This window comes from Pezoporus occidentalis, unplaced genomic scaffold, assembly GCF_034315485.1.
Source record: "Pezoporus occidentalis ecotype Australia unplaced genomic scaffold, CSIRO_AGI_Poc_V1 ctg44, whole genome shotgun sequence".
Lineage (NCBI taxonomy): Eukaryota > Metazoa > Chordata > Aves > Psittaciformes > Psittacidae > Pezoporus > Pezoporus occidentalis.
The window spans coordinates 4,824,564-4,842,567 of record NW_026915769.1 but is presented as its reverse complement, the minus strand read 5'-3'; the positions used below and the strand labels follow the sequence as shown (position 1 = coordinate 4,842,567).

The 18,004-nt window shown below is 39.9% G+C and overlaps 1 protein-coding gene and 1 long non-coding RNA gene across 3 annotated transcripts in view; one reads left to right on the top strand and one right to left on the bottom strand.

The window, feature by feature from the left end:
• The window catches only part of LOC134172126 (uncharacterized), a 447,287-nt gene that overhangs the window by 155,883 nt on the left and 273,400 nt on the right, over positions 1-18,004 (bottom strand). The window lies entirely within an intron of this gene.
• LRP6 (LDL receptor related protein 6) overlaps positions 1-18,004 on the top strand; it is a 128,019-nt gene that overhangs the window by 56,917 nt on the left and 53,098 nt on the right. For both annotated transcript variants that reach the window (XM_062634961.1, XM_062634960.1), the window contains exons 4-6: positions 7,177-7,373; positions 8,108-8,239; positions 16,891-17,287. In XM_062634961.1, the coding sequence (XP_062490945.1) occupies positions 7,177-7,373; positions 8,108-8,239; positions 16,891-17,287 (726 nt within the window). The remainder of the gene's footprint in view (positions 1-7,176; positions 7,374-8,107; positions 8,240-16,890; positions 17,288-18,004) is intronic.

Sequence of the window (18,004 nt, the reverse complement as noted above, 5' to 3'; positions counted from 1 at the left end):
ACTATCACATCTCTACACCTGGCACTAACTACACAAGAATTAAAATTTAAAGATTTATATGTCAGAGAAGGACATTGATATGCATGGATGCTTTGCTTCTCGCTTGAAGGGGTCTGGAGAGTGGAAGAGTACAGTAGGCAGGTGGGAGGAATATGCAGGGGGAGAAATGAAGCTTTGGGTTTTTTGTTATTATTATTATTATTATTACTATTATTATTTATTTCTTTGTCACCTCTTTGGACAGGACCTAGATAAGCTCCCTTTGGACTTGATGAGCCTCTGCATCAAAACTAGCAAGCAGCATGGCAACACTGGCAGTAGCACTCAGTAAATATGTGCTAGAGTTGTAAATTCATGAGAGAACCTCTACAGCAGATTTTACAGGGATGATGGATCATTCCTTACCTGCTAGCCTTGGGACTTATTAGCCCTAGCTACTCCAGTGATGGGCTCGTTAGAATAAAGAGGAAGAGCAAGAAGTTGATGACTAATGCCCTTGGTTTGCCAGCAAGAGAAAGGAACGAACAGTTTTTTCATGTCACAATGTAATAATTAAAAAACCAAATTGATGCACAGAAGAGATGGTTTTGGTTTTTTACAGCTCTCGCTCTGCTCTTATCAGAGTGAACAGTTGCTTTTTGTGGGACTAATTAAACAAAACTGAATTGCAGACAGCTCTCCTGTGAGTAGAGTACCCGAGATAGGTTGGCCTGCTAAGGCAGCTCTTGAATTAATTTTCTTTTCCTTTACCCTGCAGCAGCAGTTCTAATTAATAAGTTAACACGTTACTGGCTGAAGGGAAATGCACTTACAAGGTCCCCCAGGAAGTGTTTGTGCTAATGAGATGGGTTTTGAGGCCACTGTAAGAAAACATACTTTCAGCAACTGTCAGAAAGCTGGGAAGCTCTTGCGAGGAGGTGAATGTCTTGAGTTTGCACTTGAGCATTGATTTTTCTAGTTTCTGTTTTCAAGCATCAGCTCATGTCTGTCTGCCAGATGATTAGTTGCAGATTTGATGAAACACTAAAAGTACTGTGTCCCTGCATTTAGAAGAGTTTCTTTTTCATTATTTGCGTGTCATGTGTACAATGTATGACATTATGTAGGTATTTTTATTAGGTATAAAATACTGCATTCTGTGTGTATCTTTGTGTGTACTTCTATGAGATAAGCATGCCTAACACCCTCAAGCAGTGAAGAGGAACCAGTCTGTGGTGAAAAGCCTGCTTCAGTACATCACCAACACATTACAGGCTGGTGCAGTAGACAAATAGTGCCCTAATTAAAACTGCTAGAGAATCCTGCGTAAGCAGAATTAATTAGATTACTTGGACACAGAGCCAGGGTGAATTTTTTCGTTCTTCCCCAAGGTGCTTCTGAAATAAAATGCTGGGAAGATGGAGCTTCAAAACATTTGTAGTTGACTGCATGGGATACACATACTCAGTGACTATAGCTAGAGTCAGATCTGTGCATATTTCTAGGCTTAAAAACACGTAGTATGGGGTGATTAGCCCAGGTGGATCAATGGAGCGGCTCATCCATACTGTTTCCCAGACCTGAGATAGCAAACACAGAATTAGATCAGGATCACAGCCCTGGTGAAACCAAAGGAAGAGCAACTTTGGTTAGGATGTATGTAGACCAGTCTGTAGTCAGGGGATATACTGGTGCATGTCTTCCTAAACATATCTCCTCCTGCTGGCTTCCCCGTCTCCTCCCCTCTTGCCAGAGGCCCATCATCTGCACTGCCAGGCCTGATGGTTTTTGCCTGAAAAATGACCTGCAGAATGACTTCATTTTGCAACCACCGTTTTACTTCCAATTGACTTTTTCAGACTTCCATTGAAGGTGGGATTTGAAATGTCATTGTTAGACCTGGTACTTGTTCCATATACTTTCTGGAAACACGTGATAATTGTGGCTTCAAGAAGTGGCAAAAGAGATTTTTAAAGGGCAGCATGATACCCCACAAGTCGTGTTTCCTGTTTGCTTTCTCAGGGAATTAGAACCAGGCTTGTATTCTGATAGGAATATTTGAACAAGCATTCATGATGAAAATCCAGCTTAGTTTTCCAACTTTGTTTGCAAGTATTTTTGTTAGGTTGTCAGGAGAGAGGACTTCGTAAGCTTCTTAGGGAACTGAAGCTCCCTGCCCTCCGTGGGCATCCTTGATGTGGTGTTACATAGTTGTCCATTGGTCTTCCATCCTGCTTCATGTGATGGTGTGTGATAAGTGCTTTGGCCACTTGGTAATATTTTGTATTGTCACAAGTTGAAGCTCGGTAATTGTTGCAACTTCCTGAATGCTCAGGAATATAAGATTAAGTAATCTATAGGTAGATGGAGAGAAACATTTTGTGTAAAGTATTATAATTTGCTTCATGCAAGCCTGTTACATGCTTTCTTTAACATGATGAGCACTAAAAGCAAGGTTTAGAAGATGGGTCTTTACATTTTTTTAATCCCTCATGAAGGAAGATGTGATGATAATCGCCACATAACAACTTTCTGTTTTGTTTTTCTTGCACCAAGAGGAAAAGAAAAACTAGGTCTGATAAGAATGTAGACCTCAGGTGTCTTTAACTGGAAATTGATCTGGTGTAGCATAAGAAGAAAAATAAACTAAAATTCAGTAAATGCAGATACGAACATCCCTTAAAGACTTTTTCAACAATATATAGATAATCAGCTAGTTACATCTGGTTGGTATGAATTTTCTAGCTCTTTAAGACTGTATTGTCATTGGATACCAATATGGTAAATTTTGCTACAGTATTAAGTATGAAATATTAAGATGAATTACCTTCATTTTTTCCCCTCCAGTCTTCAGTTGTATTTGAAATGGGATTACAAAGACTGATACAAGAGGAGGCTTTTTTTTTTTTTCCCTTTCTGATAATGTAGGAGATTGTAACAGATACGGGATCCTCCAGAGAGACACTGGAGAAATGAACTGGAACATAAATTTACCTGCCTTGGAAACTGAGTGCAGGCAACCTCAGAGGTCACCTGAAAGGAGTTGTGCTACTGTGAAGCTGGAATGTTAATGACTGAGAGAAGTACAGGCCAGGCTGGCTGAGTTACAGTAGGTTTTCTGCAGGTGTTCTCATCAGCGTTTGACATCAGAGAACTAAGGCAGCCAGAATAGAAGACATTTGGTTAATGGAAAGTGTGTGCTTGTTTATCTTTCTGGAGAAATGCTATTATGTTTCTATATAGAACATCTGTTAAATTCTAGTGGAAAAATTATTTTGATGATATTCTACATTATCTTGATTTTTGGTGTCTTTTGGTGTGAAAAATTTAATTTCATAACTATCCTCTAGCTTTGGATTTGAATGTTAGTATTGCTGAAAAAAAAAGAAATAAAGGCAAACTGAGAAAATTCTAGTTGAAGGATATGAATTTAAAGTTAATCTTTTAGTCATTTTACTGTTAATTTTTATTTCAAGTGCGTTTAGTCTTTGTCTGAAATGCATATTATCCTGAAGCAGGAACTTTTTTGTCATTGTTAGTATAAAACTGGATAGATTGTCCATGAATTTTCATGTATTCCATTTCAGAGTTCAGTAGCCCCTTTTGTAATGCCTGCTTTAACTTGTTTATTACTTATTACCTTTATCTTCACAAAGTATTTCACAGGCCTCTATAACAGTGTAAGAATAGAGCAAAGGTGAATGTATTTAAATTGGATCTACATTTTCTTCAGGCAGTAAAAAATGCTTGACTGTAACAAGTTTTTATTGTAATAGCATCTCTGATTACTATGATGATACTATAAATAGTTGTATTCAGGAAATTGTGATACACAATACAGATGGAATTTAATATCTGTGGAAACAGATTGTCTTCTCTTTTTCTGTTTTCACCACCTTTCTCTGCTGTCCTCTTCTGCATTTCCTTCCCAGCCAACTAAACAGTGTAGAGATGGTAACGCTTTAAAGGTGAATTGCCATCAAGATTTTTAAGGCAAATTTGAGTGATCATATGCTTGCCTCAGGGAAGATTATTAGAGTTAGTGTGTGCTTAGTGCCATCTAATATGTAGCCAATTTGCATGTTGCTGAAGCCCTATAGATGTCTCCTGAATGAATAACATTACTCCTTTTCCTCAGTTTTGGTGTCATTTTTTAACAAGACTAATGATACAAGTTTGAAGGAACTGAAGAGCTTAGTGAAGGGTTAATATGATGTAGTGCCTTTTGTTGTTGTACCACTTATTCTAATCAAGCCTGGGCTGAAGGTAGTTGCCACCAAAGGGCTGTCAGGTCACGTTAGTTACAGCTGCAGTGCTATACCTGGTACCCAGGTTGGTGACTGTTGGTGAAGCCAGAAACATGGGGACCTGGCTGATCCCTGACTCTGCATGGGTGCCTGTATAGCACCCTGGAGGTGGGAAGCGCCTGCTTCTATCAGCTCTGGGCAGTAGTTGAGTACTATGCGTGGTGTTCTGGTCCTCTTCATTCAACTGGGTGTATTTAATAAATTACTGCTCGAGGCAGAAGTCAGGGCTCCTCTTCTTACCAGCCAAAACCAGAGCTCTGCAGTTCCTAATGCGGGTTGTACTAATGGGTAACTTCTTCAGACCAACTAACAGGTGATTTCTTGCACACTCTCCCTTTCCCTGTTTTTTAGCACCTCTGCTTTCTAGCCCTTTCACCCCATTCACTATTAGGCTGTGAAGGCTTGTTTAGCCCAATTCAGCCCCTGCTTCCATGCTGACACACATTTAGCTGCTGGCTGCCATTCAGCAAGGCTACAAGTGCAGCCTGTGGAGGATGTTTGGAGGGAGAAGAGCCCTTTTGGGTTTTGCTGATTGGAAGTGAGCTATCTTCTTGTTTGGAAACAAGGGATATGAAGTATGTGTTACTGGTAATACTCATCTTAATGAGTACATGCTGTTGTATTTGAGCCCAGAGCCGTTTTCATGTGATGGCACCTTACATCTGCTGAGAGAAATGATACGAGTTTAAGAGTAATTGCTTCAGGACTGTGGCTGATGCTGCATTCGACTGCAGTGCTCCTGAATCTTTCCAGATAAGGGCTGGTTTAAATAAGGGTCATAGTTCACTTTATGCATTGTCACATGAATAGATGGTTGTCTGAAAGTTCGGCATGTGTAGCAGCATCTATTGTACTCAAAGATTTATTCCCACTAGGAATGGTGGGTACTAATCACATTTAAAATTCCTCTGTTTTGCTGGATTTCTTTTTAAAAAGTAAATAGCAAGATAAGTCAGAATGCTTCATAAAAAACATGACTTTTCTTGTGCATGGGAATGCTGTCTTTGGTGCAGGTTCAGTTAGAGTGAGAGCTTTGGACTTACTTTGCTTCTGTCCCATGTGACAAATGTCATCAATTTGTCATAAAGAGTTTAGATAGTCTCCAAGCCTGCTCTAAACTAAAATTATTCAAATCTGAAGGCATTTAGGGTTTGGGGGTGGGGCTGGTAGAAAAATGGTTTACAGAATTAGAATGTCTTTATTCTTAGTAGGGGAGTGTGTTGTGTCATTCTGGGTTCTCTTTTTGGCTGGTAGGTTTAAGCTGTAAATTATATTACAATAGTCTTTTGTAAGATGCTTAGTTGGTGCATTTAATTAAAAGCAAATATATACCTGACTCCAGACAGAGATAAGAAAGAAAAGATAGTGTGTCCTACTTTTGAGTGCAAAATACCAAGAAATAAAAAATTGTTTGGTGCAGAATCGGAACACTAGAATGACAAGTAAGGGAATGTATATGTGTGTTTCTTAGGAGGAGAAAAAAATAGAAACTTTAAAGATAATACATCTTTTTCCAGAAGCTAAGGTGAAAGAGCAGTAATGACTGCAGTCTCTTTGTACTTGGAATCATTGGCAGAAGGCACCTTCAAGTTTCTTGCTTTAATATGCACTTCTGTTATATTTTAACAGAAAATATTTGGAAAATAAAGAGTATTTTTGTCCTCTACTAAACCGCTTGGGTTGCCAACTTCTTTCCAGAAGTGATGCATACGGTGTGGGGGTGTTTTCTCAGTAAATACACAGATAATGACTCTCTTCCCTGCAAAAATATGAGGCTGGTGTTCATGGTGTACCCTATATTGAAGGAGTAGTAGAGCTGTCTGCCAGTCCTTCATGCTTTCAATCTGGGGGAAGGATGGTGATCTCCACTATTCCATGGGAGCTTGTGTACATGGGAACGCACATGCACTCATGCAGTTAAGAAGAAAGGATGTGGGAAGAAGTGCTTGTGTAAATGGTACTTGTGTGGCCCTGCTTTGAAAAGGGTGTTGGTCCAGAGGACCTCCATGGTCCTCTCCATCTGAAGTTTTTCTGTGATTGTGAATAAAATAACCATAAGTAGTGAGCTACTTAATTCTAGTTCTGGGGAACCTGGGTACAGATAATTAGTTTCTACATCACAAGAACGTGGAAAAACTGTCTTCAGTAATGTTTGTGCTGCAGTTTTGTGATGGCTAATGAGCATGTGTTTGTATATATACATAAAATATATGGGTATACTCTTTAATTTTGTTTATGAACCTGGAGACAGGCAGTGACCCAGTTTGCTCAGAAATGATACCATGGCAGAAGATCAGTAGAACTCTGTTTAATGTCACTGCTTATAATAAAAACAATAGCTTAATAATTATCATAATAATGAACCTTGAAAAGTAAGGTTTTCTTTATGGTGAAACTGTTTGCCATTAAGAGTGTTTTTCTGGTGGTTCAAAAGAGTGAAACTGGAAGAGATGGATGGATGGACTGTTAATTGTCCAAATGCTGCCCCTGTTTGAAATCTGCTGAGGCTGAATATAATGGACATTGTGTATCATCAGGCAGCAGTCAGGCTTGCATAAAATCATCTGGCATTCTCCCTGCTTGCACATGGTGACACAGAGTCCCACAGGTGTTGAGTGTTAAAGGGGTGCTAAAAATAGACTTCAGCATGGGTTTCAGCCGGTACCTCTTGACCACAGCAGCATCAATAGGCAGCGTGGAAATAGCACTCCTGTATTGTGCTCCATGTCATTCCCCTAAGTAGGTACACTGTTTTGCTCCCCATAAATACATGGACAGTTTTGATCAACAGTACTTACACTGTAAAGCTTCTTTTCACAAATCTGTGTTCAAGCAAACCTGTAGCATGAACTATGTTTAATCGTTCTTTTTCTTCCCTGTACTCTCTTAGGCAAGCAGTGGTTAAAGGCTCCCTTCCACATCCTTTTGCTTTGACGCTGTTTGGGGACACGTTGTACTGGACTGACTGGAACACACATTCAATCTTGGCCTGCAGCAAGTACTCTGGGGAGGACCTGCGTGAAATACATTCCAACATCTTCTCTCCCATGGATATCCATGCTTTCAGCCAAAAGAGGCAGCCAAATGGTAAGCTGTCTTGCTTTCTTTTTTTAACTGCAAGTTGGAACTGACTTGCAAAAATCTTAATTAGTCTTTCTGTATGGCAGTGGGTGGCTTCACCCTCGTCATGATGCGATTTTTCCGATGCAGAGATTGGGAAAAGACCCACAGAGAAACCAAATATTCTCTACATTGTTGTTTTTAAGTGCAGAACCCCATCTCTTGCTCTTTTTCTGCCTGCTATCCTGTTGTCGTATTCCTTTTTCTGTTTCATGTGCCATAACTTTAGGCAACGTGGTATTTTTATTTTAACAAGTAGTAGTTCCCGAATGGAAACTAGTGTTAATTTGGCAGATGACATTAAGCAAGACTAGCTCTGTGTAATAACCACTGTCTTAACCATTGTGTTAATTTACTGTATTTGCATTTTGGTGTTATATATACAATGCTGTACATTCAGCACAGATATGCTGAATAGTTAGTGAAGATGAGAAGCACAGAGCTAAAGTCAGGCTCATGTTTAGAGCTAAGTGCTATTTCCCCAAGAAAGGAAACGTTCAACATCCGTGCATTTTGGTACCATAAATACCCCACTACTCAGCACTTGGAATTAATTTTAACTTGTTCTGTGTTTATCATTTCCTTCTTTAATCTCTGTTGCTGCCACTGATTCTACCACTCAAATGCCGTATGTGTCTTAACACATGAGATGAGGTCATTCGTTATCAGAAGCATTAATCTGTGTGATTTATGTTTAACAGCTACAAACCCATGTGGAATTAATAATGGTGGCTGCTCCCACTTGTGTTTGATGTCTCCTACCAAGCCCTCTTATCAGTGTGCATGTCCCACTGGTGTGAAACTTCTTGAGAATGGAAAGACCTGCAAAGATGGTAGGCTTTGTTTTTAAAAATCCTTTTAGATTAAGCACAAAGTAGTTTCTGGAGGGAAAGGGTTTCTTCCAGCTTCACTATATAGTGCACATTAGGGGTGGCAACTTGTGAAATCGTGTGTTTTTGTGGTACAGATAAAAGTGATTTAAAAATGCCCTCTCCTTTTTAAAAAAGAGCTTCATAGCTACCTTCAGTTACAAAATGTTGGTTGCAGTTCTGTTTGTCATTAATTCCCTGCCAGTTTTTGGGAGGGCTTTGTTGTTCTCTTAGAGAAAATGATACATACCTCCTTCTGTTGTCTCTCATATGAATCTAATATTATTTTTTATGAATTAGTATTTGGTTAATAGGATTGTACAATAAACACAATTGTTAGGTTTTGTTTGTTTGTTTTTTTTTTTTTGTTTAAGGTCTGTTGTCTGTTTATTATACACATAGACACCTGGAATCTCTTCCAGTTCACATGCATAAAGTTAGGCACCTGCATCTGTATAGAAGACTGAAAAGAATGGCATGTTTTTAGAAGTGTTGAAATTTGTTCAGCCTTAAAACTCAAGATGTCAGGGCAGCAAGCAGTCACCCAAAACTGATTTTAGTGTCTCACTGTGGGATAAGGTATATGATTTTAAAGTGTTATATTCTGTAAGTATTGGTCTAGTGATGCTGTGGTTGCTGTAGTACATCAACAGGATCAAAATTAACACTGGGAGATAATCAGCTTGCTCATAAATAACCATCTTTTGTGCAGATTGTCTCTCTGTGACAAGGGTAAATGGAGAAAGAAACAGAAGGATGCAGTAGAACTTACTGTAAATAGGCTAAATAAAATTATATAGAAATTTTTGTTAAATTGTGGGTTTTTTTATATTTTAAAAATTCTTATAGGCTTGTCAGCTGCTGTTCAGTGATTTCTTCAATTTCATGCTGTTTCATGCTCTCTGCTGATTATTTTTGTGTGGTTATTTGTGTCTCTGTGAACCTTGTTAAAATAGATTGCTGCTTTTATGTGACAAACTCAAAAGCAGCTCCCAATTTAGCCTTGCAGGATCGTTTTTAAGAATTTACCAATACATGCGCAAGGTGTTTTTCTGCCAGTACAAGGAACAAAATTTAACAATACTGCTGTGGATTGGTCATATTTAGTCAGAATGTGACACAAATTCACATGCTTTTTAAAAAATACTTGGCACTCACAGATAAGTTCTTTGTGGCAGTAGATACCTAAAGCAGTTGTTACCCAATACAGGCATATTTCCAAAAGCAGAGTTGCACAAAAAGTCCACGTGGGGGACGGGGAGTGGTGAAGGTTTGGTCACTTGCCAAGCAAAGGTAGAACAGTAAGGCAGCAGAGGCTGAAGGACTAAGAACAACAGTTGGAGCAAGCCCTGGAGAGATCTGGAGCGGGAAATTGCTTCCCTTTGACTTATTGCTGATAGGAAAAGGGCCAAGGACTTTTTTTTTTTCTTTTTTTTTTTAATCCAAGGACTGTATCATTTTGCTCCCCACATGCTGTGTTCTAAAGAACAGGTCATTGTATCACAGAAGTGCCTGCTTCACTGCTCAAGTTCAGCCCCATATCAGAAGCCAGCTACCAAGCAGTTTAACAGCCCTGTGCTGAAGTGCCGAATGGCAGCTTTCAGAGTATCAAAGTAAATTACCAAGGGCAAGTAGAGGAATGGTATTAAAAAAACCTGACAAAAAACAACAAACAAAAACCTCTCTTACGAAAAGGACTTTAACTTACCATGCAGAGATACTCCAAATCAGTTCACCTTTTCAGCCATTCCTTATGTCTCAGAATTCATAACTATTGCTCTTTTCTCCCACTCCCTGAACACAAGAAGTCCCTGAACACAAGAAGTCACATTGTATGTTCCCAGTCAGCCATAAAGTATATTTGGTTCACAAAATGTAGTTGCCATTTTATGAGAAATTTTGTTAACCAATGCAAATTGGTTACAGCATGTTGTCCATCTGTGTGCAAAAGACTTTATACAACATTTATCTTATGCTTGTCAATATGACATTGTGATTTTAACCACCATTCTGCTATTGTGCCTTTCCAAAACACTCTGACCTTCCCTTTTGAAAAGACAGATGGGTGGGAAGGGGGTGGGGGGAAATGGAGTCTGTGTTTATTTAGCTCAGTGAGCATTGCATACCACTGCTTCTTGGACTAAGAAGTGAGTTAGCACATAACCCGACTGAAACAACCTGCTCAAACTATGCATCAGATCCATTGCTCCTACTTTGGTGCTGTGCAGAGCTGACTTCTGGGGGGAGCGTGAGGGAGCTTTATGCTCAGCATAGAGAGCTGAGCTTACCCCAAAATAATGAACTATTTCTGGCTGTTTTTTCACATCTCTCACTGAAGAGAGGTGCCTGTGCTAGGTTTAGGGCTTTTGTAAGTGACGTACAACCTTCCAGAGCTCTTCAAGGCAGAAATTCAGTGGACTTTCTTCTCTGAAGGCTTCAATTACTGATCTGGGGAAGCAAGGAGAGCATAGCAGTCAAACAGAGTCAGACTAGCTACAGACCAGATTTTGAGATGTAAATCTGTATGTGTTTGTGTGTTGCCTTCCTTTCTTAGGCTGCTCAGTGACCCTGGGGAAGTAAGTTTTATTTTCTCTTTTTCAGGTGTGCGGGGTGGAGGGGTTTGTTCTGGATTCTCTAGGCTGTTTTTTTCCCTTTGTACTTCCCTTTTACTATCTCTGCTGTGAAAGTAGAGCTGAACCCTGAGAACTGAACATTTTCACCTTGGATCTTCTCAGTATATATCTATTATGCCAAAACCCTGAAGCACTGAGCGATTAAATCTCCATTTGCTATTAGGACATGTACATGACTGTGGGGAAGGAAGGAAGGAGGGGAGGGGTGACGTACAGGTGAAGAAAGGTGAAAATGTTCAATGCACTAAAATCATAGGCGCATTAAAATCAGACTGGTTCCTAAACTGCATTGTTTCATGCTGAAAGGAGCCTCTTTGAGGAGGGAACTTCATTTCGTGCTGCGCTTTTGAGAGCACTGGCCTGGACTGAAAAGATTTTGACGGGTGAATTTTGAGTGCATGTTTGTGGTGTTTGCAGTGCTTGGCATTGACAGATGATCCTTGCAGCCAAAGGTGAGGCTGGCTGACCCTCCCTGAGCAGTTTCCATGACAACCTAGCATTTTTGGATTATCTTGGTTTATAGGAAATCTTTTCCTCCCTCCCCTTTCTCCCAGTGTTAGTTTCTTCGTTTTTGTGGGTTTTTTTTCATTGCACCTTAGAGGAGTGTTACCATTTCTTGTGAGAGCTATGAATATAATACCCTCCATTTAGAAACACTTCTCCATAGTATTTCAGGAAAGAGTAATAACTTGGAATACAATTAGCTATTTTGCTCATAACAGATAATGCTGGCTGGTTGTTCGTGTCTTAATCTCTATTCCTCTTACAAAACAAAACAGCTGATAACTGAGACATGGGCTTGTAGCAAAGCTCTTAGGCTCCCCCACTGCCTAGGTGAAAGTTTGTAAATTCCTGTTCCTCAGAAGAGAGAGGCAGAATAAGCAGTTTTCGTGGCCAGCTATTCCTTAGTTAAGAATGTACCAAGAGAAGAGTCCTGTCTGACCACCCAGGCATTTCGACCAAGCAGCTTTTACCTGCTGTTGTCGTATTATTGGTAATTTATCATCCTCTCTACAGAACATACTGGGATTTCTCCTTTTCGGTATTATAGGACTGTTCTTCTAAGTTTGGCAGAGCTACATTTAAATGACCTGTTTGATAGTTCATTTTACAAGAAAATTCATCTTACAAGTTCATCATTGGAGTTACATTCTTACTAATGCTTGAAGATCTCTGTCCATGTGCTCAGCGTCTGTCTTTGCCTGTAGTGAATTTTACCTATTTCCTGCATTTGCTACTACCAGTACAGGTGTGTGGTTTCTACTGAGAAAATTGATGGTGACTTCAGCTGAGCAAGGAGAGGAGAGCAACCTCATACAGAAAAAGCACTCCTTAAGACTTTGATTTCAGCCTTTATTTGGCCATGCCATTCTCTTCCAGGAAAGCATTCTGTTTCGCCTGTGGATGCTCACATCCTATTTCCCTGCTAGGCCTGGAGGCAGTAATCAGAAATTTGCACTTCCTTTTGCAATTTAGGGCTGCCCAATGGGTAATTTGCTTTGTCAGGAATAGCCAGAATCCTGATTTGACTGCACAGATCAAGATGCTAATTTAACATCCAAATTCTTTCATTTATTTTGAAGGGAAGAAAAACATACATGATTTCAGATGCTTTTTTGTCTTCTAAGGCAAATTTTAAGGTTGAACTTGCCTAGATGAAAAATACCTTGTTTCTGTTATAGTATCAGGGGTTCTCTGCCAATCATGACTTTACAATTGAGGAAAGGCATTTAGGAAAGAAATAGTTTAGTCAAATGTGTGGTAAATCTATTGAGGATGTATAAATAATCTTGATCTCTCAGATACAGAGAATGCATTATACACGTCCTAGGTCTAGCATTTCTTATGTATGAATTCCTGTGTGTGTGTGTATGTAGCTGTAGTAGCCTGAGCAACCACTGATGGTTTTAAAGTTCAATAACTTACAAATGACTGAGGCCTGTATATCATTGAGAAGATGTAATTAATGTGAAGGTTAGCAGGGCATTAGATGCTGGACTTTAAAGCTATGCTGTTGCATGTATTTGCATGCTTGCTCTGTTTCTCCTTTTCTCCCCCTTCCCTTGACTTCCAGTGGCACATAGATTTAAATTATTTTGATTTTGTAATAGTGACTTCTTGAGCAAAGTATTAGTTCCAGCACTAATGTAATGCACCAGCCGTGAGCTTGTAATCCCAGCTTTCAAAGTGCTTAATAAAAGTAGGCTAAAGCTCTCAAGAAGAAGAGTCTGGAGTAAAGCTTTTATGTCCATATTTAGACGTCTTAAGTAAAGGACTTGATTTTAGAAAAATTGCTAACTAGCCTGAATATCCCATGGCTTGAGGCGCTGCTAAAAAGAATCTTGAGCTTGGTTCCCAATTCGAATAGTTTGGGAGGGTTGGCTTTTAAAACAAATTATGGATTCCTAAAATCGCTTAGGATTGTTTGGGAGACCAGCACAAAGGGGAGGTGGAAGGACCTGACTTTAAATATGCGACAGCGGTATGCTTACTCTGCCTGCAAGTATTTGCATGGAAGCTTTGTACACCATGGTTTGAAGGCTGTGAGCCCACACCCCATCATACCTAGTGGTCTGTGCCCTCAAACCCAGCACTGTATTTGAGATGCATGTGTGACTACAGGCATGCTCATGTTGAGTGCAGTAGAGCTCAGCAGTAGTGAGAGAGAAGGGTGCAGCATGGGCTGTAAACTCTGCTCCAGGTCTCTTGTGTGTTTGTATAGGCCACTTCATCCTCATATGTGCAGTTTGAGATGTCTAGAGGAAAAATTGCCTCATATCTGCATATGCCTGGTGAGGTCAGAGCTTTGGTTTCAGCTTCTGTGTACCTTTTGAAATCGAGGTGTTTTTTATGTTCATGGCTCATTCCAGTCTCCCAGTAAGTGCTGGTATACTGAAGTTATGCTGGCACACAATTTGCATTGTCTTTTCCTGCCTCTTCATTCCGTTTTTTCAAGTATGATTCCATGCCCAGGATGTTCTCCATCATGCTCATCATTAGAGGCAGGGTTTTTCTGGAGAGACAGAGTGAGGAAGTCTGGAGACCTCGCTGTCACATTTTACCTTTTGCATCGTAACTGGCCGTTGGAGTACAAGTGAAAAAATTGATTGCCTCTGTTACATCCTGGCAATCCTGAATACCTTGAGCAGTCTGAGTAGTGGTCAGTGCCTAGCCACGTAAACTTTGTATAGTTGGTATTTGCCACAAGAATAAATTGTTTTAGTTCTGAGACCACCATTTTTCCTTGACTGTTATCAAGGCGGTAATGAGATCAATCCATAAACGTGCCCAGTTCTTGCATTTACTGTTTTTGCTATTGTCAGGATAAGCCTGAAGGCATTCAGAGTAATCTTTCCCTCAACCTACCTTGAGTGAGATGCTTCTCTACTACTCGGTTTCTTTTTCCTGACCAGAATGACTGGTGATCTAACTAAGCAGCTGGGGTGTGGGTTTGCAGATGGGTGGGTAATAACTCTAAAGTAAGCTTTCAACTTTTTACTGCTTGATTGGAGGGGTGTGGGAGGGTGTTTGATTTGGGGCTGGAATGTTAGTCAAGCCCTGAGATAAAAGACCATGAAATTCTTAGCTCAGGGATCCAGAGCACAACATGGGTTAGCTGAAAGCCAGCCATTTCCCAAAGCTCAATTAAAGCTTAGACTCAGTGAATTATTTGACTGAAGAACATTGTTGCAACCCGAAAGCAGGATACTGAAGCTGTGGAAATGAGTCATCTTTGAGAAGAATTGGAAGGTCAATTGGTCAATTTCAAGGGTGAGTTTCAGCAAAGGCATGGTTATACTCAGCCAGGTCTTTCTGAGGACCTGGCACTGATTCTTCAAAATGACTGTCAGCTTCAGCTGGAGCACACAAATAACTTCTGAATTATGCCTTGCACTTTTTCTGTATGTGGTAGACTACATACAGCTTTTTAACTATTTAAAATCTGAAGTTAGTGCACTTGTTCAACCTTACTTTTACTAGAGAATGCTAAAAAGGTATTACTGTTTGGGTTTTTTATATGATTTTCATAGTTTTGTTTAAAAGGTAAGTTGGATAAAATGGTCATGAAGTTGGTAAGAAAGAAAGTAATAGGGTTTTCTTTCTTACTTGAACCTAAATTGCTGGGATTAGTTATGTGCTAATGCTGTATATGACCATAATGCAGCTGAATGGTTGTATCTTGATGCTGAATTGTTTGATATACTTAGTAGTAATAAGTACAGATGTATATATAGACTGTGACAAGATTAATTGCTTCTATAATTATAAAAACAATCTTACTAACGTGCCTGTTTTCCATTTACTATGTCACATGCTTTACATTATTTTGAAGGATGCATAGACATGTAATTACAGGTTCCCCCTTCCTGATATTAATTAATGCATAAGGGTTATTCAGTAGAAGAACAATTGGGTAGTGTGTACATGTGTTTCTAAACACAAGGTGTTGTAGGAAAAAGGATCCCAAAGCTGATTTTAATCCCTTGTGGACTACCAATCAGGAACAGTTGTAATAATATTTTCAACTTCAGTTGCTGAAAGGTGCTGTTTCTTGCAGCAGTGTGAAAGTGTCTTAGATGTTTTTAATGTGTTAAACTTGCTGTAAATGAAGCAATGGCTGCTTTGGAATCTCTCCAGAGTTTGGCATGCAGTGAGGTTTCATCTAGCACCAACAGCAATTACTGACTGTTTTAAAAAGAAATTTGGCATCAGACGCCAAAATTCTTTCTTCATCGGCAGCCTGTTTGCTTTAGTTCTTGCTCATTCAGCCTTCTAGCCCTTATTTCTATCTCTGTAAAATCAAGACATGGACAGCAGGTGGCTTGGCAATTGCTCTTTTTTTCACTGCAATGTTGATGTATTTATTTTCCTAAACCTTCCCCACCCTTGCCTCCCCCCACTTTTGTCCTCACACCTACATCAGTCCCTGCCAAACCCTTTGCCCTCACTGTTTGAGGGCAGCCATTGCAACACACTTTCCCTGCATTTAGGATGCACACATTTTTTACCTTAGCTCAGGCTTCCCTGAGGCTTGAGCTGCTCTTATCTCCCTGAGACTCCAAACTGATAAGCCAGTTTAATTGGAATGGGGTGTGGTGGTTGTTCATCCTTCATTACATAGAAATCCAGTGACATAGAATAGAAATTGAAATGAGAATGAATTAGAACAGACAATAAGTACATCTGTTGTTGATCAGATGACCAGCACGTGTACCATTAAACAGCTTGTGTTGCCCTATGTGAAAACATCTTCTGCAGTGCAGGCTGATCTTAGTTATTTATTATGATTCTGACCTTTGATCTAGAAGCCAGCAAGGCTTTTGTATGCTCCAGCTCAGTATGAGTTTAAAAGACAAACTGTCATTTATCTTCATGTCTTCAATAAGCTTGTTCACAACAAATATGGGAGAAGCTGACAGCTCTCCTGCTTTGCATGGTTACTGGGCAGTTTTCAGTTCCCAAATCTGATGACTCCTTTCTCAAAGGAGATTTACTTCTGGCATTGTGTATTACATTTTTCCCCGCTTCTAAGCATGTTGTTGAAACATGCACCTTGTTTGTCATGATTGTCCCCTATATCAACAACAGCAAACAGTCAGTAAATTATTTATATAATTAATTTTTTATGCAAGAGGCTGCAGGCCATCTGTTTATTTGCATAAAATAGCAGCAGAGTCACTGTGTATCCATTTCAGTACCTTTAGAGGGAATGACAGGGATAGAAAACATGTCCAGCATAATACATTTTGGTCATGGAAATGACCACTGAATTTTCTCTGTAAACACATCTGACTTGTTCTGCAAAAGAACAGCCTCACATTTGGAGCCTTTTAGTGGAATTCTTTTCTAGTGCCCGTCAGTTTGATTGGGTTCTGTGAAATCAAGGCAGCTAGACTAGCTTGTACTACAATCAGGTTCGCTATTTGCAGGCTTACTGCACAGTGTGTGTAAGATGATTGTGTTTTTGTCTTATTCATGTAGGTGCTACTGAACTGCTGCTTCTAGCACGCCGGACAGATTTGAGGCGAATTTCCTTAGACACCCCAGATTTTACAGACATTGTTTTGCCACTGGAGGATATCCGCCATGCTATCGCCATTGACTTCGATCCTCTAGAAGGTTACATCTATTGGACTGATGATGAAGTTAGGGCCATCCGCCGCTCATTCATTGACGGGTCAGGTAGTCAGTTTATTGTCACAGCACAGATTGCACATCCTGATGGCATTGCAGTGGACTGGGTTGCCCGAAATCTGTATTGGACTGATACTGGCACAGACCGTATAGAAGTTACAAGGCTTAATGGGACCATGAGAAAAATCTTGATATCAGAAGACTTGGAAGAACCCCGAGCTATTGTGCTGGATCCTATGGTTGGGTGAGGAGCTTTTCGTGAGCATTTTTTATATATTAGTCATGTAAAGAAGATACCTCTGTCTATCTGTATATGCAGATAATGGAACGCAGTGATGAATTTCTGGGCCTTCAAAATGAAAATTACTGGTATTCTTTCAAGTTAAGTCTCTGAGGCACAGGAACTGCAGCTCTATTTTGACCACCTGTGTAGTCATCTTTGTGTTTTATTCTCCTGTTTAAAAAAATGTTTGTGGCTTAGGTGGATCTGTTTATTCTAGCTAATAACACTGTTTATGCTGTCTCCCTGAGCAGGCTGATATGGGAGTTTGGTGTAAAGGAACAGCGTGTTTATATGTTTGTGCTTTTTGAATGGTTAGGGCATCCTTACTTAGGTAAAAAAATATATTTGGGTTGAAATGTACTTTTCCATGTGCAGTGTGGTTTCAGGAAACAGCAGTTCAGAAGAAGCTGTGTGAATAGGATCTGGGGAGACCTTAGAGCAGCCTTCCTACACCTAAAGGGGCCTATAGGAATCCTGGAGAGGGGTTTTTTAAAAGGGTGTGTACAGATAGGACAAGGGGGAATGGCTTTAAACTGAAAGAGGGGAGATTTAGATTGGATAGTATGAAAAAATTGTTCACTAAGAGGGTGGTGAGGCCCTGGCACAGGTTTCCCAGAGAAGCTGTGGCTGCCCCATCCCTGGCAGTGTTCAAGGCCAGGTTGGATAGGGCCTTGAGCA